The sequence below is a fragment of the Carcharodon carcharias genome, chromosome 2, assembly GCF_017639515.1.
Source record: "Carcharodon carcharias isolate sCarCar2 chromosome 2, sCarCar2.pri, whole genome shotgun sequence".
NCBI classification, from domain to species: domain Eukaryota; kingdom Metazoa; phylum Chordata; class Chondrichthyes; order Lamniformes; family Lamnidae; genus Carcharodon; species Carcharodon carcharias.
This window is the reverse complement of record NC_054468.1, coordinates 19,878,453-19,904,230: the sequence shown is the minus strand read 5'-3', so window position 1 is coordinate 19,904,230 and position 25,778 is coordinate 19,878,453. Positions and strand designations below refer to the sequence as shown.

At 41.3% G+C, this 25,778-nt stretch overlaps 1 protein-coding gene across 2 annotated transcripts in view; it reads left to right on the top strand.

Moving 5' to 3' along the window:
• rnf13 (ring finger protein 13) overlaps positions 1-25,778 on the top strand; it is a 249,562-nt gene that overhangs the window by 48,727 nt on the left and 175,057 nt on the right. For both annotated transcript variants that reach the window (XM_041217099.1, XM_041217089.1), the window contains one exon: positions 24,690-24,815. In XM_041217099.1, coding sequence (XP_041073033.1) covers positions 24,690-24,815 — 126 coding nt within the window. The remainder of the gene's footprint in view (positions 1-24,689; positions 24,816-25,778) is intronic.

Sequence of the window (25,778 nt, the reverse complement as noted above, 5' to 3'; positions counted from 1 at the left end):
ACCTTTTCATTTGAACCTCTTACCCAAGATTATAGAACATTCCTGTGTTTTCTGTTTACACGAATGGGCACCAAATATTAATAAAACTTATTAATGCCTCTAATTTGTCACAAGTTGGTCTTGAATTGGTAGCCACTTGGCCAGACTGATGTGGAAACTTGAAAATTCACATTGGTGTTAGAAGTGCTCTAAGATTGTAGCGTATTAGCAGAAACTTTATTCTCTAGCTGAGTGAGCTGGCAGTGTTTGATATTTGTAGTGTTACAAAAATTGAAAATATATTCCAATTCCCATTATTCTTATTGTACTTGGAAAAATAAAATGTAGTTTCTCCTTTGCTGTCTTCATACTGTTCTTCAATCAGTGTGCTGGTGTAAACTGTGAATATATCTTTTGTATATGATTTGTACTGCTATGTATTATCCACAGGGTAAGAGAGCATTATCCCCAGTAAATTACAAAGAACTTTAGAAAAGGGAGAAGACTGCTTTGACTGATTGCTCATGACAGATGCAAAAGCAATATGACATCATGAGTCAAATAATCAAACTGACTGCAGCCACCCTGTGGCAGTTCAGACTAATTTATTTTCCCAGTTCTACACAGTGACTGATGAATAATGGATCCAAGAACTTTATATTGTACTGTAAATTGTTTCTTCTTGGTAAAGCATTGTAAACAAAGGGCCTACAAGGTGTTAGTCAAGCAATTGGTAAGATAATGAATTTAGTTGGGCAGATTTGCATGTTAAATCAATGTTATGACTGTGTTCTGCAGTGTTGGTTGTTGCTATGAAGGGAGTTCCTAAACAGAAATCTGGATCATTTGGAAGACTGGTGACAGTGCAGTAAAAGTCATTGTATTACTTGCATAATTGATTAGAATAATCATCTTCAGTGGTGTTCTAGCGCTCTACGTCCCAAACTGCCTTGGCACTATTTTTGCATCCATGCTTCTTTATTCAGTAGCTATTTGGTTGCCGCTAAATTGTAGGAGGGGCATTAGTGTTTGCTTTCAATCAGTGATGTCACTCTAACCTCTGAGGCAAAAGTTTGTTTGTCTCACTCCACATATATCCAGCTAACACTTCAGGAGGTGTTAACTTTTCATGTCTCATCTAAACTATGAATCTGCCAGCCATTTTGGGTGACTGTTATCTAAAAGAAAGCCATTGCTATTCAAAGAGTAGTGAAGTCCTGGCGTCCCGGCCAACAATTAAGCCTGAGTCAACATTGTTGCTGTTTGTGGAACCTTGCTGTGTGTGGATAGGCTGTTAGTTCCCTAAATTACAAAGATTACACTTCAGAAGCACCTAATGACTGTGAAGTGATTTGGGATACATGAGGCTATTGAAGGTGCTATTTGGGTTACATGCTCTTTCTTTAATTGGATAACAAAAATGATAAATACAAGTTAGTGTAGGGGGCTGGGAACTGTAAAGAGCCCCTCAGGCTGTACAGATTAAAATGTATGTCTGCCAACGATTGAAATATTCATTGATTTTTCTGATACACCTTGTGTTTCATGTTGTAAAAGTTGAACCTGTTTGTATTTTTGTAATGGTGATTTGAAATGTTTTTGAAGATTTATGAATAAAGTATATTTTTGCAAAAAAAAAACAAGTTAGTGTAGTAAAAAGCTCCCAAGGTACTTCAACAGAAGCAATATTAAGCAAAATTTGACACTGAGCTACGTGAGATATTGGGACAGATAACAAAAAACTTGGTTAAAGAAATAGGTTTTAAAAAGGAGGGAACAGGAGAGAATTCGAGCTTATGACCTTGACAGCTGTAGGCACAGCCACCAATAGTGGAGTGGTTAAAATCAGAGGGTGCTGAGGAGGCCAGAATTGAAGGAGCTCATCTGAGTGTAGGGCTAGAGGAACATAACATAATTAAAGGAGCAGTAGTAGGCCATACACCCCCTTGAGCCTGCTCCTCCATTTAATAACATTATGACTAATCCTTGACCTTCACTTTCCTACCTGATCCCATATATCTTGATTCCCTTCAGAGTCCAAAAATCTATCAATCTCAACCTTGAATATATTCAACAACTGATCACCCATGCTCCCCTGGGGTAGAGAATTTCAAAGATTCACAACCCTCTAACTGAAGAAATTTATCCTAATCTCAGTCTGAAATGGCCATACCTTTACCCTGAGACTAGGAGATTTTTCAAATACCTGCCCTACCTCTAAAAAGGTCAGCAAGAAATGCATCCCTCCCAATCACAGCAGCCCTGCAGCCATTTCCTGATCTGGAAAGGGGACAGTGATGGAGATGTCCACACCCTCCAACTCCCACCGGAGACCCAAGCAGGTTAACCTGCCAGGCTTCCTTCATTTAGGGGCCTCAATTGGGGTGAAGGTGGGTGAGCCATCCTAGACCTCACCTGTATATCCCATAAAATTGTGGACAGGTCAGGGGCGAGAGGTCAGGAGGCGAGAAGGCCACCCTAGGAACTTTATGTCCTCCCGACATAAACCCGTACTATATTACATAGCTCTAGACACTCTAGTCAGGGGGGAAACAGCCTCTCAGCATCTACCCCATGAAACCCCCTCTGCCAGTATTGGTCAGTGAGCACAGTGATGATGGATGAGCAGGTCTTGGTGAGAGTTAAGACACAGGCACCCCAAGTTTAACATGGGAGACTGGCAGAAGTAGATTGAAGAAGTCAAATCTGGAGGTAACAAAGGTACGGGTGAGGGTTTCAACAGATGAGTTGAGGCAGAGGCAGACACTGTTATGGAGGTGGAAATAGGCAGTGTTAGCGATAGCACGGACATGTGATCAGAAACGCATCCGTGTGGTTCAACCTCGGTTACGAGGGAGAGGAATGGAGTTGGTGGCTGAGGAATGGGGTTTGTGATAGGAATCAAAAACTGACTTCAGCCTTCCCAATATTTAGTTGGAGAAAATTTCTGCTCAGCTAGTACCAGATAGATGTCAGACACAGCCTGACATTTTAGAGGCAGTGGAGGAGTGGAGAAAGGTGGTGGTGAGGTAGGGCTGAATACCGACTGTCCACATGTGGAAACTAATGCTGTACGCATGATGTTGCCGAGAGGCAATATATACGTGAGAAGTGGGGAGGGGCGTGGGTCAAAGACTCACCCTTGGAGGACACCAAAGGCTATGCTGATGGGGAGCAGGATATATTTGCAAATAATTGTGTGTGGAAATGTGAGGAATAAAAAATATTGCGTTAACCTTGCGTGTGCTACAAGCTAAAAGAAATAGAGGTGTTTATATAGTCGGTTCATGTAAATGGCTTCTTTAAAATCTATTCCAGCGTAAAATTGCAGCACTGAGTTGAAATTGTCATTCAGTGCTGTTGGCAGAGCATCAGCAGGCTGTGTATGTAGACTCCGAGATTAGTCAGACTGAAATCTTTATGGTTTTCTGCAGTGTGTCCAAATGTGATGCAGTTATAAAATGGTGTGCACGCGTGTGCATACAAATGACTACAGCGTGGATTGATGGCCCTCTGCAGGTTTGACTATGAAGTATTTTTGCTAAACAATGTGTACTGTTGGTTTTTGAACAGCAGAGGGTACTGCAGTAACCTTTTTGCTTTATGCCTTGAATAGCTTCACAAAAGATGTCTTGATAAGCAGCTACAATACAAATAACGTTGCTGACATACATTCATAAATCAGTAATAATTAAATGTCATCTCGAAACAGTTAATTCAGAAACATGGTCTTATGTGTATGAGAGTTTTTTTTTATCTAGTGCCCACCATTATCAAACCTTAAAGCAGTTTAGAAGGCTGGTGACTTGGCTAATTAAATCATTGATCTGTCTTTGGTTAGCTGCTATCACTTGGGCAAGTGAAGAGGTTTCTGGTTATACCAATTCCTTTGAATCTCATTTAGTTTACTTTTAACGCTTGAGCCTGTCTGTATTCTCGAATGTTTGTAAACAACTACAACTCATATTTATATTAGTGCCTTTGAAATAATAAAATGTCCCAGGAGCATTGTAAAAGCAAAACATGTCACAGAGCCGCATAAGGAGATATCAAGTCACATGACCAAGAGCTTGGCTAAAGAGCTAGGTTTTAAAGAGGGTCTGAGAGGAGGAAAGATAGGTGGCAAGGTGGTGCAGGGACAGAATTCCAGAGCATAACACCTAGGCAACCGACGGCAAGGCCACCAGTGGTGGAAGATTAAAATCGGCATTCTCAAGAGGCCAGAATTAGATTAGTGTAGATATCTCAGAGGCTTGAGGGTACAGAGAGGAGGAGATTACAGAGGCCACAGAGGATTTGAAAAAGGGACTTTTACAGCTTTATCATGGAATAAGTGTTCCTAATCAGTTGGTATTTTGCAAATGCCACTACATCAGTGTGTAATGTTCACTTACATAATTTAAAGGGTGCCAGGGTTGCCTGTTATTTTCCCTTCTTGTATTCTCTTCTATTTATGTGTGAATCTGAATACGAAGAGGGTTTGGTTTTGCAGAATCCTCCTGCAGAGGGCAGTTTTCATTCTTGGAAAATGCTAACTTTTTGAGGGACACCTTTCTGATAATGTAGGGCTGGTTATGTATAATGTACTTAAGGCAGAGGTGGATAGATAGATAGATTGATTCTTGGTAAACAAGGGGGTGATGGGTTATCGGCAGTAGGTGGAATGCAGATTTCAGGTTACTGTCAGGTGAGCCATGATCTTATTAAATGGTGGAGCAGGCTCGAGGGGCTAAATGGCCTACTCCTGCTCCTTGTTCGTATGTGTTTTTTTTTAGCAAGTAGAACTGAACAAGACTTTGAACAAATCTCTTCCTAACTAACCCTGTCCTGTTTGAGGCTGGCGAGTACATAGATGTATATAACCAATCTCCATCTCAGCAGGAACTGTCATTTTTAACTATTCTTTCACTGTTTGTAAACTTAAAATCTTACTAAACCCTTTTATATTACCCACTAACCATTTCATATTTGCTTTTATGCTTTCCAACACCCTTTTCACCTTCACACAACAGTTTCTATGTTCCATATGATTTGCTATATTTTGCCGCCTCCCTTTTTAAGCTTGTTTAATTTTGATCCTCCTTTGCTATATTTTGTTGCCTCCCTTTTAAGCTTGTTTAATTTTGATCCTTCTTTCTCCATGGAACTTTCTTTGTGCCTTCTCTTTGCTTTATGAAAAACATTTGGTTTTTCTGTATCGTATTTAAATAATTCCCATTGCTGATCTGTTTGCTTTTCTGCCCAGTTAATTTGGGTAAGACTTCTTAGCTCACCAAACTTTGTCTTTTTCTAATCCCAGCAATCTTGTCTTGTCTTGTTGTTATTGCTTTCAGTTCTTGCTTTGAACCTAACTTTTGTTGTAGTCACTGTTTACTTACTGATTGTTCTCCTACTTTCATCAGTTAGTTGCTGCACTTCATTTCCAGGAACAAAATCTGCTTCTTTCCTTAAGTGAAAAACATACTGCTGTAGGAAGCTGCCCTTCCCTCCCCCATCTTTCCTGATAATGCTATATCTAGAAATATTAAGTTCTCATTCATATATGAAAATAAGCTGCTTATCCTTTTCCCTGAAAACATATATTTCATTTATTTCAGCTAGGCCACCTGCTATTCCAGGAGCTTTATTAACCCTCCTTGCATTGTAGCTTCACATCTAGAGTTTCCCTGCCCCTTTGCCATATGTTTAAATCTTCCTGCATTATTCTGTTTGGTCTCTACAGTGACAACGGTGCTGTTTTGATTGCAGTGAAGCTCTCCCTTTTAGTACATCTTTCCCTTAGCCCAGAGCGCGCTCTCAATACCACAGGAATGTAAGCCCTTTCCTCCTACACCAACCCAGCAGTCACATGTTGACCATCATCATCTTCCTGGTATCAGCCCAGAAGTATTGAGGTTTTGTCCTGTTTTTCAATTTCTGCTCATCTTAAACTTTTACAAGATGTCAAATGTACTTGTGTCATTGGTCTAATATGAATCAGGACAGATGCTCAAAATTGGTCCCTAGGAATGCATCCACCAATGCCTTGATGTTCTTCACCTCCGTATCAATGAGCTACATAACACTTGGGACATAAAACAAAAAATGCTGGAAATACTCATCAGAGCAGGCAGCATCTGTGGAGAGCGAAACAGCGTTAATGTTTCATGTCAATAACCTTTCATAAGAACTACAGATAGCCACCCACTTCTCTATTGCTTTTATCCTGAACTGTTTCGCTATCTCCAGGGTGACAGTGTTGAGGAGCATACCATCCAGAATTCCTTGTTCCCTTTTGATGTTGTGGATTGTGGCTAGTTGCTGCTCAATGACAGATTCCCTGCTGCAGAAATCTTTTTTTTGTGCGCTTAGTGTGAATGTGTTGCCCCTGTGGAGCCATAGCTGTTCACAATGTATATCAAGATTTGGATGTGGGGACCAAATGTAATTCCAAATTCGCTGGTGACCCAAAACTAGGTGGAAATGTAAATTGTGAGGAGGATGCAAAGAGGCTTCAGGGAGACTTGGACAGGCTAAGTGAATGTGCAAGAACATGGCAGATGGAATATAATGTGAATAAGTGTGAAGTTATCCACTTTGGTAGAAAAAACAGGCAGAGTATTTCTTTAAGGTGAGATTGGGAAGATTAGGGGACCTGGGCGTTCTTGTTCATGAGTCACTAACAGCTAGCAAGCAGATGAAGCAAGCAATTAGGAAGGCAAATGGTATGTTGGCCTTCATCACAAGGAGATTTGAGTAGAGATGTCTTATTGCAATTTTATAGAACCTTGCTGAGACTGCATCTGGATTATTGTGTACAGCTTTGGTCTCCTTATCGAAGGAAGGATATATTTGCTATAGGGAATGCAATGAAGGTTCACCAGACTAACCCTTGGATGGTGGGATTTTCTTACAAGGGGAGATTGAGGAAACTTGGCCTGTATTTTCTAGAGTTTTGAAGAATGAGAGGTGATCTTGTTGAAACAAATTTTTGACGGTAGATGTCGATAGGATGTTTCTCCTGACTGGTGAGTCTAAAACCAGGGGACATAGTATCAGAATAAGGGGAAGGCCATTTAGGACTGAGATGGGGAGGAATTTCTTCACTCAGAGGGTGATGAACCTTTGGAATTCTCTACCCCAGAGGGCTGTGGAAGCTCAATCATTGAACATGTTCAAGACAGAAATTGATAGATTTCTGGATACTAATGACATCAAGGGATATGGAGATAATGTGGGAAAGTGGCGTTGAGGTGGATGATCAGCAGTGATCTAACTGAATGGCGGAGCAGGCTCGACAGGCTAAAAGGCCTCCTCTTGTTCCCGTGTGTCTCGTTCCTTAAAAATGTAGCTCCTATATGAGCCTGAATTTTCATTCGCACCAAATTCTTTCAAGACTTAAATTCCTTTTTTCACTTTGCAGAAGTGTTAGTTATTTTCCAACAATGGTTTGTGCCCAAGTGTACCTCAATGCTGAACTCCCACTGAGCCTAAACCACTGACCCTTTGCATTTCATTGGTTTTTCACAACTCCTTTTTTTCCTTTGGTGGAGCAAAAGTTAGCAGGAAACCATTAAGCACGGATGAAAAGTACACTCATTCCGGCCACCTTCTCTCCCCAGCTCCAACCCTTTTTTCAGATGCCTATTTTGTTACCATGTTTATTGATTGGAGTAGGCCCCGAAATGGTATTAATTGCAGCCGCTTTCTGTTGTTGGCAGCAGTTTAAACATATTACTGTCAGCACTACCAGGTTGAACTAACATTGTTGATGTAATCTGTGGAAGAAACTTTCCCATGGTTAACACCTTGCCCTTGCTAAGGATTTATTTTAAATCGAGAAACTACTTGAAAGTAAACAAAATGCCTGGTGGAAGGCAAAAGACTACGATTGCTTGATATGTAATCCAGTAAAAGTCACATCCGGATACTAATTAACTATGATTTTGTTTTGCTTAAAAGTCGAAACAAAAGGCTGCTGCATTTTTGCTAATTAGGTGATCCATTGCTGATAACTAGAGAGAGAGAGAGAAAGATATGACAAACCAAACATTTCAAGGATTGTGATGAGGAAAAAGTGGAATTGTCACACAGGTGCTGGGTGTGATGTCAGAGCAGAGAAACCATTGTCATGAAATCATTGATCTTTGTGTCCCTGGGTGCTAAATTAGCAGTGTGTGGAGATTGTTACATTTAAGGCACAGGTTGTTTCAATGGTTGTTACATTGGTTCCTGTCTAGTAACAAGGGGGGAGCCCTCTAGGTCACCAGGTTAGCTCAAGGGTCAGTAAACAACTCTTGTCTGCCAGCCAGATGGGATAGGAGCAGGCCTCTTTTAAGTTAAAGAAAGCTGTGGGGAGCAGACTTTAAGTAAGGAGGACTGTTTGAGCAAAGGTATCCTTTGGAACAGTGATGTTCTGCTTGGCACGGCCATGGATCTGAAAGTGTGTTTGTGAGTTAGTGTTGTGTACTCGGGAATCCAGGGAGATGGGATCTCGGAAGGCACGGTTGAAATCCTGTGAAGTGGGCCACCGTTAAAGACGTTCAAGTGGGAGCGACTTTTGGAGAGAATTTCAAGGCGAGATCTTCAAAAGTGAAGCTGGGAATCCCTCATGAAACAGTTTCAACAAGATTGTTTGACTTGGTGTTTACTGATGTCTGGGTGGGTTCTTCAGAAATCCAGGGACTTTGTCTTGGCTGCAACTAACGTTTACTCTGTCGTGCAGTGTGTTCGACACAGTTCGTCTGTTAATTCAAATGTACCTCCTACTTAACCCTGAATGTTGTTTTTACATATTGTAAATTGTTTTATCTTTCTGAACTTCTATAGTAAATTTTGTTTTTGTTCAAAACCCCTGGAACCTTATGGCTTTATTCCAAAAGCAGGTGTCTTGAATCTCTAAGATAAAAAGAAAAAACTATGGATGCTGGAAATCCAAAACAAAAACAAAAATACCTGGAAATACTCAGCAGGTCTGGCAGCATCTGCGGAGAGGAACACAGTTAACGTTTCGAGTCTGAATGACTGTTAAAGGACACCAAGTTCTTTAATACTTTACAAATCAATTTCCTGAAAATGTACAGTTTAGTAATATTACTATGATTTAGAATGCTAATCGTATGCCTAGATTAATACGAAGATTGGTAACCCCTAATGCTATAGGTATAAATGCATCATTTATACACTTCAGCATTGTAGAGTAATTTATTCATACGATGCTCTGACTTATAGATTTGTTGTCTTTGTAGTTTGCTGAAATATTGCGCAGTTATGTGGGAAGATTTTTAGAAGCTTAAAATCCAAACTATAAGCCTGAAAGAGCACCACACAGACACATAGTTACACATACTCGCTGTACCTAGTGAATGCAAGTCATAGGAAAGAATACAAAATTTCCTCCTTTTTTCTTTGGGGAGGTCGGGTGAGAAAGATGGGGGAGTGTTTCTGGGCAAAATTACATAGCAACAATATCTACATGAGTAGATCATTTAGCGCCTCGAGTCTGCTCATGGCTGATCTGCAATCTAACTCCGTGTACCTGCCTTTTCCCATGATACCTTTGGCTAACAAAAATCTATTAATCTCTCTTTTAAAATTAATAATTGATCTAGCTTCGCTTGCTGTTTGCGTAATTTCTATTTCCAAATTTCTACTTCCCTTTGCTTGAAGTAGTGTTTCTTAATTTCACTTCTGAAAGGCCAGGCTCTAATTTTTTTTGAGAATGCCCTCTAGTTTTTGACATTTCATCTAGTGAAAATAGGTTTTCTCAATCCACACTATCTGTCTTCCTTGGAGCCTTCAGGCTTGCATAATGTATGCTACACTGAAAGATTTACTAAATTGGTCAAAGTGTAATGCACACATTTGACCAAACAAAACTCGGGTAGCACTGTTTTGTTTCCTTGACCCTGGGAATGCCATTCTTATTGCCTACTTGTTAGTAAGCGAAGAATCTTCACTAAAGTTTGTAAACCTTAGGGTGGCAGAAAAAAGTATGCAAATATTGACAATGTCATCCTTTTGCTGCATGTCTGTTGCTATGAAATACAAAAAAACGGGGAAATTTTTGTCCATGCAATAAATCATTATATACAGATCGTACTGTGGAATGTGTTTTTAAAACTGCAGTGCAATTAAGATGTTCAGATGATATCTAAGTTGAGAGACCAGGTTTCAAGTTATTTGAACCAAATGACTGACTGACTAGTTTGAAGTGGTTTCTGGGAACATTAAAATAAAATTAGGTGCTCAAGATAATTAATTGGGCATTTTTTGAGTTTAAATCAACAGTGCTGGCCAACAGAACACAAAAATCAAGTTCAGGGACTGATATAAAGTGCTTTCTGACCAGAAATGATTTACCAGGAAAGATGGTGGAGGCACAAACTTAAACTATTTTTTGATGCTGTTTTGGAGGTCTGCATTCAATGAGCCCAATAGACCGAATGGCTTCTGGCATCTGTACTCGTATTGTATCCAGTTCTAATCTTCTGTATGACTGTTGTATCATTATTCCATGACTATCTCCCTGACTCGTACTGCCATTGTTTAGAATACTGAAGAACTCAACTATGATGTGGGTTGACATTGATATCAAATTGGAAGGAATCCACAGTGGGGATGGGGGGGAGAAACATTCAGTTTTGTGCACTTTCCATATACTTGTGCTCAATGAAAAGGGCCATTCCACAGACAAGCTCATGGCTAAAACCATGATGTAATCTTGTCTGCAATGATGGCCTACCCCGCCAAGGAATAAACCACGGTACCTTTGTATCTATGTACTAGAAATCTTAGCTCTATTCTCTACACCTCTTGTACAAATAATGCCCGTGCAAATGTTTCAGGCTGCAATTGCAAATCTGGTTTATCAAGAAGCAAAATGTAATCAGCAGGTAGATAAATCTAAGATTTACGCTAACTTGCAAAAGTCTGTCACAAACATACAAGGTCAGAAACGTTATCTGTTTTCTACAGTATTTTAAACAACATGATGAAAAGCTCTTATGTGAGAAAGACTAGGTCCTTTGTTTGCTCGGAGCATTGCAGCACTGCAGTGTTGACGTAAAGGTCTCCGGTACTATCTATCAGGTGGACTCTTGAGTATGGAGCAATTAATCAAACCCTAACTCAGAAGCTGCAGCAACATACTCCTTTCCCCCGGTGGGTCTGCAACCAAAGTGATTAGCAGCCAAGTTTGTAAATCATGACATCGTTGCAGACATAGTGTGTGAAATTCTTCTTTAGCTCCCTATCTTTTAATTGATTAATAGACAGTTGCAGCCAGTCTGACTCTGCTAATGATTTGTGCATGATATAGCTTGTCTGTGCCCATGCAGCATTTACTGAAATGCAATTAAATACAATAGAGAAAATAGCTGTATTTGCATGGCAATATCTATTATTCTCCCCCCCATCTTTTCCCATTTTTAAAAGAAAATAAAGGCACTATATAAATGCAGATGATTGTATTTTATCTGGGCTAGCAACTCTTGGCTATGCAGCAACCAGTGTTAAGTTTTTAAAAACTCATCCATAGGATGCAAACATCACTGGCAAGACTAGCATTTATCGCTCATGCCATGAAATTGAGAGTACGAGGCCACCTGGACTAGGTATAACATTGATTACTCATTGCATGTCCTGATTGACCAGTGGTATTCCCTGGGTGAAACATCCCTGTAATATCACTTTCTTGTTCCTTCTGGAAAGCTCTTTTCCCTTTGGTGTTTGGACAATTCCAGTTTCATTTTGACTCCCAGCTCTGCCACTATAAGGAATCTGTTGCTGAACTTGTACTCTTTCAGATTTTAAGCTTTAATGGCCTGCTCTGGTCTGCAGGTGAAACTTAATGCTACTTAAGCAGCCACAACCTAGTTATTTACAAAGTATCCTTTCTCATGCCCAGTCCAATGGGCTGTTTCCAATCCCTCTGGCTTTGAGGATAATTTTGACCACTGTTGTCCCAAGCTGCCTGTGCTCCTGCTCATTACCTTTGCCAACGTCCCCATCACAAAACTTGCGGTTTTCTTGGGTCCCCAGGAGCAACCTGTCTGACCCCGAAACTTTCCATTCACATCCGCCAGTCTTCACGTCATCCTGGCTTCAAACAGGAGTCAGTGGTGGCATGTAAATGCAAATGAAGCCTGGGGGTTGAAAGTTCCAAGAAATTTTCCAGGGAGCTGGACAGATTACTGCCTGGCTCCGAGTTATTTTGGCTCCAGTTGTAAATTGGGTTTATTATGAGATAAACTGACGCAAAAGCCAAACAACAGATACATCACAGGTTTGAACCTGTTATGAAACAGGACAAAAAACTTTCAATACTTCAAACCATGTGGCCTTAATCTTAGAATGATACAGCACAGAAGGGGACGACTTGGTCCAGCATGCCTGTGCCAGATCTCGGAAAGAGCTATCCGATTTGTTTCCTTCCGCTGCTCTTTTTCCGTAGCGCTGAATATTTTTTCCTTTTCAAGTATTTATCCAATTCCCTTTTGAAAGTTACTACTAAACTGGCAAAAGTGTGTTATACTTGTACATCATCTTGAGCAGCTTCTGGCTACAGAATTGTCACATTGGGTACTGGGAAATTACCTTTAGAAGTCTTATTTCAAGTATCTCATCTATTTTCAGAACAAAAACTGTTGAGTTTGACCATCACAACTAGTGGCCCACTGAAGGTCTGTTGAATAATCGCACAAAATTGACATTAAATCTTTCTCAACAATCTTGAGTAAATTCTGTTCCACAGGACATTTAATTAAGATTCACTGGTGGTAATTTATTTTGATATAAATGCTGCTCCCTCCATTATTAACTCCAAATTCATCCTTCTAATGTTTATACAAAAATAATCTGAAACTAATATGTGGGGGAACGGGGAGGGGAAGACGACAGCAAAAGTGTCAGAATTTCTGTTAGATGGAGGGGTTACTGTTAAGGAGTCAAACTTAACCTAGGGAGCAGCCACAGAATTATGTTAACCTAACATGGTGTGGTTCATCTTGTTGATGTTCCTTCTCTTGACTACATTGTGCAAACTATCAAGAGTGCTTTTAATTAAACCATAGAACACTCAGTCATGGTTCAGATGTTTGATTTTTGTACGTTCTTCCCCCTGCATTTTCTTTGTTTTTCAGTCATTTGCTTGAGTGTTCCCATATGCTCAGATTGCCCTGTAGTTAAGTTAGGTCATCACGAGAAGAGACCAAATGTTCCCCCACCCTTCGTATAATCACTTCAGGTTTTAGAGAGATTTTGCTAAGCACTGTTGGCTGCGATGATCAATGTGGGAACAAGATTGTAGCATGACCTAGCAGAATGATGTGGGTCATCAGTGCAGACAATAGAAAAGTAGCTACAGTAGAGTCACAGTTTCAAATATAATGCATAGTGCTCAAATTCAGTTTGAAATAAAACTTCCTGTTAGCTTCATTAGTAATTTGATAATCTGCAAATGGTACCACAGTCCAATTAAGGAGGAGAAAGAAAGCTGTAGATCTGTTTGTAAACTGCAGTCAGCAATTGCAAAACCTGATTCTGTGAAGAGATGGGTGTCTGACAGACATTTTGTCTTCACTGCTTTCTTTTTGGTTTTCCTCAGAATTTAAAACTTCAAGCATGTTATTGCTTGCGTTTTTAAAGTTAACTTAAAATGTAGTTCCTTCAGCAATCCATTTCATATTGTTATGAATTTTAATTATTTGAAACCTTTGAATTGTCATTTGGCACCGTCTGCTGTCAACAAATCTTTATCTTATCGGTACTGCCTTTAAAACTGTCATTATCATCGCTCTCTTCAAACCTTTTTTATTCCACACCTTTCCTCTCCCACGCCATAATTTTCTTCAGTTACTGCCTTATGTCCCTATTTTCAAGATCCTGCAACATGTTGCCTCACAACAGTATTTGTTTTTCCAGTTTTGCTTTTTCACCTTTCGAGGTGGAAAGTCTAATTCTTGAAACTTCCAGCTTTTTTTTTTATTTGTTCATGGGATCTGGGCGTTGTTGGCAAGGCCAGCATTTATTGTCCATCTCTAATTAGCCTCAAGAAGGTGGTGGTGAGCCATTGCCTTTAACTACTGCTGTCTTTGTGGTGTAGATACACCCACAGAGATATTATGGAGGAAGTTCTAAGGTTTAGACACAGCAGTGATGAAGCATTGTGATGTGTTTCCAAGTCGGGATGGTTTGTGACGTGGAGGTGAAAGTGTTCCCATGCACCTGCTGCCCTTATTCTTTTCAGTGACAGAGGTAATGGATTTGGATGGTGCTCTTAGAGATGCTTTGGCGAGTTACTGCCTTGCAGCTTGTAGATGGCACACACTGCTGCTTGCTGTGTACAGGTGGTGGAGGGAGTGAACTTTTTAAGGTTATGGATGTGCTGCTGCTTTGTCCTCGATAGTGTTGAGCTTTTGAGTGGTGTTAGAGCTGCTCTCATCCAGACAATTGGAGAATATTCCACCTCACTCCTGACTTATGCCTTGTTGATGGTGGACAGACTTTGGGGAGTCAGGAGATGAGTTACCACACAATTTTTAGCCTCGAATGTGCTTTTGTAGTCACAATATTTTTTTAAGTGGCTGGTCAATGATACCCCTCTGGGAATTGATGGTTGGTGATTCAGCGATGATAATGGTGTTGAAAACCAAGGGAGATGGTTACGTTTTGTCTTCTGGAGATGGTCATTGCCTGGCCCTTGAATAACACTCAACCGTTTCTTGATATTACATGGAGTAAATCAAATTGGTGAACACTGGCATCTATGATGGTGGGATCCTCAGGAGGAGGCTGAAATGGATTACTCCCTTAGCACTACAGGCTGAAGATGGTTGCAAATGCTTCAATCTTGTCTTAATGCACTGATGTGTTGGGCTTTCCCATCATTGAGAATGGGGACGTTTTTTGAGCTGCCTCCTCCAGTTAGTTGTTTAATTGTCCACCACCATTCATGACTGGATGTGGCAGGACTGCAGAGCTTTGATTTGATCAGCTGGTTGTGGGATTGCTTAGCTCTGTCTATCGCATGCTGCTTCTGTTTAGCAAGCATTGTAGTTCTGTGCTGTAGCTCCACCAGATTGATGTATGATTTTTTAGGTCCTGGCATGCTCTCCTATGCTGCTGATTGAACCAGGGTTGGTCAGCTGTCTTGATGGTGGGACATGAGGCTACAGATTGTACTATAACACAGTGTTGCTTCTGATGGCCCACAGTGACTCACTGATACTCAGTTTTGAGATGCTACGTCTGTTCTGAATCTAACCCATTCACAACAGTGGTAGTGTTATACAACATGGAAGGTGTGCTCAGTGTGAAGAAAGGACTTAAGGACTGTGCAATTGTCACACCTGCCAATACTGTCGCAGACGGATGGATGTGCAGCAAGTAGATTGTTGAGGTCAAATAGGTTTTGCCCTTGAGTTGATTCTCTCATCACCTGCTGTAAAACCAGTCGGCAGCTATGTCCTTTAGGACTCGGTTAACCTGATCAGTAGTGGTGCTACTGAATCATACCTAGTGATGGACATTGAGGTCCCCCACTTGGAGTACATTTGTGCCTTTTTAATCCTCAGTGCTTCTTCCAGGTGTTTAACATGGAGGAGTACAGATCACCAGCAGAGAGAGGGTAATAGGTGATAATCAGCAGGAGGTTTCCTTGCCCATGTTTGACCTAATGCCATGAGACTTCATAGGGTTGGAGTCATGTTGAGGACTCCTAGGGTCAAACCTTCCCTGCCATGTGCAGCAATCTCTGCTGGGTCTTGTTGGCAGGAAGGACATACCCAGAAAAGAGAAGGAGGATTCTGGGATGTTGCCTGACAGCTATGATTTGAGAGTATGACTATGTCAGGTTATTGCTTGACTATGGGATGGCGCTCCTAAGTCCCCAGATATTACATATGGACATACGAATTAGGAGCAGGAGTAGGCCACTTGTCCCTCTAGCCTGCTCTGCCATTCAATAAGATCATGGCTGATCTGATTGTAACCTTAGTTCACATTCCTACCAACCGCTGATGACCTTTCACCCCTATGCTTATCAAGAATCTATATGCTTCTGCCTTAAAAATAAGTAGAGACACTGCTTCCACTGCCTTTTGAGGAAGAGAGTTCCAAAGACGCTCGTACCTTTGAGAGAAAAAATTCTCCTCATCTCTGTCTTAAATGGGCGACCCTTTACTTTTAAACAGTAATCCCTAGTTCTAGATTCTCCCATTAGAGGAAACATCCTTTCCACATCCAGCCTGTCAAGACCCCTCAGGACCTTATATTTTTCAATTAAGCCACCTCTTACTCTTCTAAACTCCAGATGATACAAAGGTCTGTTCAACCTTTCCTAATAAGACAACACACACATTCCAGGTATTAGTCTAGTAAACCTTCTCTGAACTGCTTCCAATGCATTTAATTCCTTCCTTGAATAAGGAAACCAATGCAGGACACAGTACTCCCTGATGTAGTCTCACCAATGCCCTGTACAACTGAAGCATAATCTCCCTACTTTTGTATTCGATTCTCCTCATAATAAACAATTTATTTGCTCTCCTAATTACTTGCTGGACCAGCAAACTAACCTTTTGCGATTCATGCACATGAACACCCAGATTCCTCTGCATCTCAGAGCTCTACAATCTCTTACCATTTGAATTTTGTTTCTTTTTTAATTTTCCTGCCAAAATGGACAATTTCACATTTTCCCATATTTTGCTCCATTTGCCAGATCTTTGTCCTTTCACTTAGTAACCTATCTATATCCTTTTGTAGCTTCCTTATGCCCTCATCAAATTTAGCAGCCATACCTTTGGTCCCTTCAACCAATTCATGTATATAAATTGTAAAAAGTTGAGACCCCAGCACTGATCCCTGTAACACACCACTTGTTACATCTTGCCAATCAGAAAATGACCCATTTATGCCTACTGTTTCCTATTAGCTAGCCAATCATCTATCCATGCCAATATGTTACGCTGTACACCATGAGCTTTTATTTTCCATAACAGCCTTTGATGTGGCACCTTATCAAATGCCTTCTGGCAACCTGAGTAAGTACATCCATCAGTTCTCCTTTATTCACAGCACATGTTACTTCTTCAAAGAACTCCGGTAAATTGATTAAACACTACTTCCCTTTCACAAACCGTGTTGAGGAGGACTTTGCAGTTGGCTGGGCTGGGTGTCCCTTTTTTGTTTCTGGTGCCTCAATTGATCCATCTGGTTTTATTATTGTTTTGTGTAGCGATATGATGCAACTGATTGGCTTGCTAGGCCATTTCAGAGAGCACTTGGAGACAACCATGTTGCTATGGGTCTGGAGTCACGTGTAGACCAGACCAAATAAAGATGGCAGATTTCCTTTCCTATTCAGGAATAACTGATCCTGGCTTTTTAAATTCCAGACTTTATTTAATTATCTGAAATTAAGTTCCCCTGCTGTGGGTGATGAGATTTGAAGTTGTGTCTCTGGTAATTAGTCTAGGCCCTGTACTACTAGCCCAGTAGCATAACCGTTATGCTACCATATCCATTTCCTTTCCCCTCCAAAAAGAGTTTTGTTTCATTAACCATTTAGAGCAAATGAAGTAATTATAATGCATACACTTAACCAGTGCTAAAATCCCAGTGTTGCTGTTTCTTGTTGAATTACAAAGATGGTTACGGAGCTTTGGTTTTTCAATAACAACTTTAACAACATTCTTCATCAGATTAAATCTATACCAATAATAGGTTGTTGTTTAGATGCTGACACCATGCTTGTATTGCCTTTTGGAATTTGTTTCTATATGTATGGTTTGTACGAGTTCCTGTTTTTATAGTAAGAAGTGGGTGGTTGAGCTTGATTAGGAGGCCGAGTTAGTGCATTACAAAAACAAAAATACCTGAAAAAACTCAGCAGGTCTGACAGCATCTGCGGAGAGGAATACAGTTGACGTTTCGAGTCCGTATGACTCTTCAACAGAACTAAGGAAAAATAGAAAAGAGGTGAAATATAATCTGGTTTAAGGGGGGAGGTGGGGTGTTAGAGTTGGATAGAGGGCCACTGATAGGTGGAGATAACCAAAAGATGTCATAGACAAAAGGACAAAGAGGTGTTGAAGGTGGTAATATTACCTAAGGAATGTGCTAATTAAGGATAGAAAGCAGGATAAGCAAGGCACAGATAGCCCTAAACAAAAACAGAATTACCTGGAAAAACTCAGCAGGTCTGGCAGCATCGGCGGAGAAGAAAAGAGTTGACGTTTCGAGTTCTCATGACCCTTCAACAGAACTGAGTGAATAATAGAAGAGGGGTAAAATATAAGCTGGTTTAAGGTGGTTGGGGGTTGGGGGGGGGGGGGCGCGGAGCGGAGCGGTGAGAAGTTGGGGGGGATGTGGTTGTAGGGACAAGCAAGCAGTGATAGGAGCAGATAATCAAAAGATGTCATAGACAAAGGAACAAAGAGGTGTTGAAGGTGGTGATATTATCTAAACAAATGTGCTAATTAAGAATGGATGGCAGGGCACTCAAGGTACAGCTCCAATGGGGGTGGGGTGAAAAGACTAGCAGGGCATACAAGATTTAAAAATAATGGAAATAGGTGGGAAAACAAAAATCTATGTAAATTATTGGAAAAAAAAAGAAAGGGGGAAGAAACAGAAAGGGGGTGGGGATGGAGGAGGGAGCTCAAGGCCTAAAGTTGTTGAATTCAATATTCAGTCCAGAAGGCTGTAAAGTGCCTAGTCGGAAGATGAAGTGCTGTTCCTCCAGTTTGCGTTGGGCTTCACTGGAACAATGCAGCAAGCCAAGGACAGACATGTGGGCAAGAGAGCAGGGTGGAGTGTTAAAATGACAAGCGACAGGGAGGTTTGGGTCGTTCTTGCGGACAGACTGCAGGTGTTCTGCAAAGCGGTCGCCCAGTTTGCATTTGGTCTCTCCAATGAAGAGATAGCCCGAGTGGGGGTGGGGTGGGGTGAAGGAAAGGGATTGAAATAGGCTAAAAGGTAGAGATAAAACAATGGATGGAAATACTCTAAAAATAATGGAAATAGCTGGGAGCATCCGCCAGGGATTGTTCCCTCCAGGACACCCTGGTCCACTCCTCTATCACCCCCTACACCTCAACCCCCTCCCACAGCACCTTCCCATGCAACTGCAGAAGGTGCAATACCTGCCCCTTTACTTCCCGTCTCCTCACCGTCCAAGGGCCCAAATGCTCCTTTCAAGTGAAGCAGCATTTCATTTGCACTTCCCTCAACTTAGTCTACTGCATTCGTTGCTCCCAATGCAGTTTCCTCTACATTGGACAGACCAAACGCAGACTGGGTGACCGCTTTGCGGAACACCTTCGGTCTGTCCGCAAGCATGACCCAGACCTCCCTGTCGCTTGCCATTTCAACACTCCACCCTGCTCTCATGCCCACATGTCCATCCTTGGCCTGCTGCATTGTTCCAGTGAAGCTCAACGCAAACTGGAGGAACAGCACCTCATCTTCTGACTAGACACTTTACAGCCTTCCAGACTGAATATTGAGTTTCAACAATTTTAGATCTTGAACTCTCTCCTCCATCCCCACCCCCTTTCCGATTTCCCCCCCCCCATTTTTTTCCCAATAATTTATATAGATTTTTCTTTTCCCACCTATTTCCATTATTTTTAATGTATTTCCATCCATTGTTTAATCTCTACCTTTTAGCCTATTTCAATCCCTTCCCTTCACCCCACCCCCACCAGGGCTATCTGTACCTTGCTTATCCTGCTTTCTACCCTTAATTAGCATAATCCTTACATAATATCACCACCTTCAACACCTCTTTGTCCTTTTGTCTATGACATCTTTTGGCTATCTCCACCTATCACTGGCCCTCTATCCAGCTCTAACCCCCCACCCCTTAAACCAGCTTATATTTCACCTCTTTTCTATTTTTCCTTAGTTCTGTTGAAGAGTCATACGGACTCGAAACGTTAACTGTGTTCCTTTCCTCTGATGCTGCCAGACCTGCTGAGTTTTTCCAGGTATTTTTATTTTTGTTTTGTTCCCAACATCAGTTGAGTTGTATGATGGGAGTGCTGCTATGTAGAAGGTAGTTGGTTCCCCTGCAAAGATGGAAAATCAGTGAACTCATCCTCTTTGGAATCTCTGCCATCTCTGAGCAGAATTTTTTACACACTTGAAGCAAATAATTTTGTGAAAAAAGATGTTATGAATAATGTCCTCAGTTGTGTTGTAGTTTTTCAAAGTCAGTATCATTTATAAGGAGATTTTTGTGTGCGCACAATAGCACCTCCATTATCTACACTCCACACATCAGCCAGAATTTTCATGTGATCAAGCCTTGTATGAGGTCATCTTTTTAAAAAAAATCACCCTAATATTTTTTGTTTACATTTTATGTATTTTTTTTCTTTGGTGAATAAGTTGCTTTCATTGCTGTTGTCTTCATTTTTGTGGCTTGTGTTATGCTGGACTATGAATGCAAGATCACATTTTGGATTCTCCTGATCATCATTATGGCATTATGACTCTGACCTTGTGTGCATCTCCCTTTGCCCCAACAGTCATGGCTGATTAATTAGCTGCGTGGACCCCAGTCTCTGGAAATCACTCGTGCATTCGCTGACTCCCCACTTTCAAGCCCATCTCTTTAACCAAGCTTTTGCTCACACTCTCTTAATAAGGCTTTGGCTCTGTATCCATTTTTCCATTTTCTTTACTCATTCACGGGATGTGGGCTTCGCTGGCTGGGCCAGCGTTTATTGCCCATTCCTAGTTGCCCTTGAGAAGGTGGTGGCGAGCTGCCTTCTTGAATCACTGCACTCCATGTGGTGTAGGTACACCCACAGTGCTGTTAGGAAGGGAGTTCCAGGATTTTGACCCAGCGACAGTGAAAGAACAGCGATATATTTCCAAGTCAGGATGGTGGGTGACTTGGAGAGAAACTTCCAGGTTGTGGTGTTCCCATTTATCTGGTGCCTTTGTCCTTCTAGCTGGTAGTGGTCGTGGGTTAGGAAGGTGCAGTATAAGGAGCCTTGGTGAATTCCTTCAGTGCATCTTTTAGTTGGTACATTCTGCTTCTACTGTGCGTCGGTGGTGGAGGGAGTGAATGTTTGTGGATGTGGTACCAATCAAGCAGACTACTTTGTCCTGGACAGTGTCCAGCTTCTTCAGTGTTGTAGGAGCTGCACTCACCCAGGCAAGTGGGGAGTATTCCATCACATTCCTGACGAGTGCCTTGTAGCTGATGGACAGGCTTTGAGTAGTCAGGAGGTGAGTTACTCGTCGCACAATTCCTAGCCTTTGACCTGCTCTTGTAACCACAGAATTTATACGGCTAGTTTATTTCGGTTTCTGGTCAATGGTAACACCCAGGATGTTGATAGTGGGGGATTCAGTGAAGGTAATGCCATTGAACATCAAGGGGCGATGGTTGGATTCTCTCTTGTTGGAGATAGTCATTGCCAAATACATGTGTGGCATGAACGTTACTTACCTCCTGTCAGCCCAAGCCTGGATATTGTCCAAGTCTTGCTGCATTTGAACGTGGACTGCTTCAGTATCCGAGGAGTCATGAATGGCACTGAACATTGCAATCATCAGTGAACATCCCCACTTCTGACCTTATGATGGAAGGAAGGTCATTGATGAAGCAGCTGAAGATGGCTGGGCCTAGGGCACTACCCTGAGGAAGTCCTGCAGTGATGTTCTGGAGCTGCGATGGTTGACTTCCAACAACCACAACCATCTTCCTTTGTGCTAGGCATGACTCCAACCAGCGGAGAGTTTTTCCACTGATTCCCTTGACTCCAGTTTTGCTAGGGCTCCTTGATCCCACACTTGGTCATATGCTGCCTTGATGTCAAGGGCAGTCACTCGCACCTCACCTCGGGAGTTCTGCTGTTTTGTCCATGTTTGAATCAAGGCTGGAATGACGTCAGGAGCTGAGTGGCCCTGGCGGAGCCCAAACTGGGCACCAGTGAGCAGGTTATTGCTCACTAAGCAAGTGCTGCTTGATAGCACTGTTGATGATCCCTTCCATTACTTTACTGCTGATTGAAAGTAGACTAATGAGGCGGTAATTGGCTGGGTTGGATTTGTCCTGCTTTTTGTGTGCAGGACATAACCTGGGCAATTTTCCACATAGTTGGGTAGATGCCAGTGTTGTAGCTGTACTAGAATGGGTTGGCTAGTGGCGCAGCAAGTTCTGGAGCACAAGCCTTCAGTACTATTGCCGGAATATTGTCATGGCCCATAGCCTTTGCAGTATCCAGTGCCTTCAGCCGTTTCTTGATATCCTGTGGAGTGAATCGAATTGGCTGCGGTGCTTTAGGGAATTTTTTACTGTTAAAGGTACTATATAAATGCAAGTTGCTCTAGTTATTTACCTGTTCTAGAACCTCTAATTTGCCTTACTTGTGAAATGGGCAGGTCTGTGTGAAAAGTCACTTCTGTGTTTTGATCCCTGCTAAATACCATTCCCAGCTTGGAATGTATGTTTGGTTAGAATCAGCAAGTGAGGAACGGAGAAAGGCCATGCAACAGAGTGGAAAGCAGACTGACAAACCACCTACAGCTGGTCCGTATCGTCACCTAATTCCTATTTAAAAGGCACTTATGATCTACAAGCAGTGAAAGTGGTGCTGTTCCACCTTAGGGCTGAGAGTCTTGAAGTCCTAGAAGCCCTCCGGTTTCCATGTCTAAACCAGCTGATACATGCATATCCTCTGAGAGAAGTTCTGCAGCAGTAGCTGAATGTATTGAACCTAAATGGAACACCATTTTCTGCACATGAAATATCCTTCAGGAGATCGGTTAGTTGTCTTACAAATGTATTTTGCTGGATTATTTGCCTATCCTGTTAGTCTATATGAACAATTGTTATTGCTCACACTCGTAGATTGCTAAAAAGAAATGCTTCATAGGGAGCTAATTGTTTGAGTATTATTGGATGAATAACGCCATAGTAACTACAGGTGGACACTTCCACTTCTGTTGCCAGAAAGTTGTCAGAGATGGAGATCAGCTACTATCAGTACATGTTATTACAGTGGTTTTTTTAAATGGGTGGAGCAACCAGTAGCCTAACTTCAGTATTTTGGAAATAACTTTTCCAAACTAAAAGAAAAGTGGTCACAAAATTGAGATTTGTTATCTGAAAATTTTATACCATTGAGGTTTGTGCTGTTATTTCTTTCGGCATTGCTTTGTAACTCTAAGTATGACAGTTTACAATAGCCACACAGCCAATTCAACAAAATACATTATAAAATATTATCTAATTGATAGACCTGGTGCTGTGTGGAGCAAAAGGCTTTAAGTTAATACTTAAGGATTCATGAAGAAATGATGCTTTTGTTATATAGTCAGACCCCTTCTTCAATGCTATGTTCAGTTTTGGGCACTGCACCTCAGGAAAGGTACATTGGAAGAGGTACAGATATAATTTATTATTAGGAGCACGGTAACGTGGCACTTAGAAAATCATAATAAGTGGCAGAGTCAACACAATTTGTGAAAGGAAATGGTGCGGGCCAAATCTGTTGAAAGTTTTTGAGGTTGTAACTAGTAGGATAGATAATGGGGAACTAGTGGATTTATTGTAATTGGACTTTCATCCAGGTGCCACGCAAAGGCTTGCTAAACAAGATTAGGACTCATGGGATTGTGGGTTATGTATTAGCTTGGTTTGAGGATTGGTTAAAATCGAGAGTAAGAATAAACAGGCTGCAACTTTTGGGGTGTCACAATGATCAATGCGTGAGCCTCAGCTATTTACTATTCACATTTCACATCAAAGACTTAGATGATACGGACTGTAATGTATCTAAGTTTTCTGACTACACGGTGTTGGTGGGAAGTAAGCTATGAGATATAGACAAGGTAAGTGAGTGGGCAAGAATGTGACAGCTGAAATATAATGTAAATAAGTGTGAAGTTATCCACTTTGGTGGGGGGGGTGGGGAAATAGCAAAGCACATTATTTTTAGATTGAGAGACTGAAAAATGTTCGTGTTCAAAGGGACCTTGGGTGTCTTGTTACTTGCGTCAAAGTTAAGATGCAGTTACAGCAAGCAATTAGAAAAGCAAATGGTATAATTGACCTTTATTGCAGAGAGATGGAGTGGAAGAGTATAGACCACACCTGAGTACAGTTTTGTATAGTTTTGACCTTCTTAACTAAGGAAAGAAATGCCCCAAGTTAACTCCCTTTTTGTGTTTCGTGAGTTAATCTTATCCAGGATTGCGTTGGGTTGGCCACAGTTTTCCATAGGAATTTGTGGACAGGAAAAGACCAATGTTCATTTAGTTAGCCTTCTACCATCCAGTCACATGACACAATGATAATGGAGTTGCTGACCCCCAATGGTGGAGAGTTTTGGTAATCTTAGGCTCCTTAATTTCTTTGAGCTAGGAATTACTAATCAATGACCGCTGCTGGAAAAAAATGTCTGAATATCTGATAAATACAAGATTAAGCATGGTCTGCACAGTCAAGTGGCCGACTAGAGTGGGCTCGTACAAGAAACGTGGCTATCTGAGTGAGGACCGGCGCCCTTAGAAATGTACTGCAAATCAAATCAATGGGTTTTGGAGAAAGGGAAAAGCAATTCTCTCATGAATGCAAAAAAAATCTGGAAAAAATTAGCTTAAAGTATACTTTGGCTAAATATTCAGATCTGCCTCTTAATCTATGATGTGGATTTTGGTTTATGAATATTTAACTTTTTCTCCATTTGCTCTTTGTTTACTTGTAGGGTTTCTTAATGTATTCAAGACCAAACAATGCTTGTGAGCCAATTATTTCTCCTCCAATGACAGACAATTCCTCAGTCAACTTCATTGTTCTGATTAGAAGATTTGACTGCAATTTTGATATCAAGGTGAGTCATGGTTGAAACATTTGAATACTTACAAATGTAATATTTGTCAATATTTTTAATAGTAGCCTTGAATGTTTTCAATTTTAATTGACTCATTTTAAATACATACTAACTTGTGTGCAAGAGAATATAATAAATACAGGTCAAGTGTCCGTTATCAGAAATCCTCTGGGTGGATCGCATTTCGGATTTCAGACAATTTTGGATTTTGGATACCGCATATAGGACTAGGCCTATTTACATTACAATAGCCTAAGCCTAGGCTAGCTATAGTCTTATGTAAATAAAATGGCTAGAAAAGTAAGGTATGTCACTGACTAATAAATATAGGGTACTTGTAATAAGTTCCCACCAATGGCACCATCTGCGACTCTACTTCAGAGTGTCAATGTGCAGACAAAACAACTGGATTTCCCCTGCCAGAGGTTGGCGAGGTTCGGGTCGTGTCGAGGTTCTTGTTGGCTTGAGTCAGGGACTTAGAATCATAGAAAAGTTATGGTGCTGAAAGGGGTCATTCTGTGCTGGCCAAAAAAGAGGGAAAAAAAAAGAAACTAGCTGCTCATTTTTAAATGAGTTGAGCGTTTTCAGCCTCAACCACCAATTAAGGCAGTGAATTCCAGACGCCCACTACCCTCTGGGTGAAAAATTTTTTCCTCATGTCCCCTGTAACCTTTCTATCAATCACCTCAAATCTATGTCCCTGGTAATTGACCAGGGGAAGCGGGTCTTTTCTGTCTACCCCATATAGGCCCTTTATAATTTTATACATCTCAGTTAGGTCACCCCCTCAGCCTTCTCTGTTCTATCAACGTCCTTGGGGGTTACCATTGAGCAGAAACTGAACTGGACTAGCCATATAAATACTGTGGCTACAAGAGCAGGTCAGAGGCTAGGATAAGTTCCCACAGCACTCAAGAAGCTTGACACCATCCAGGACAAAGCAGCCCACTTGATTGGCGCCAC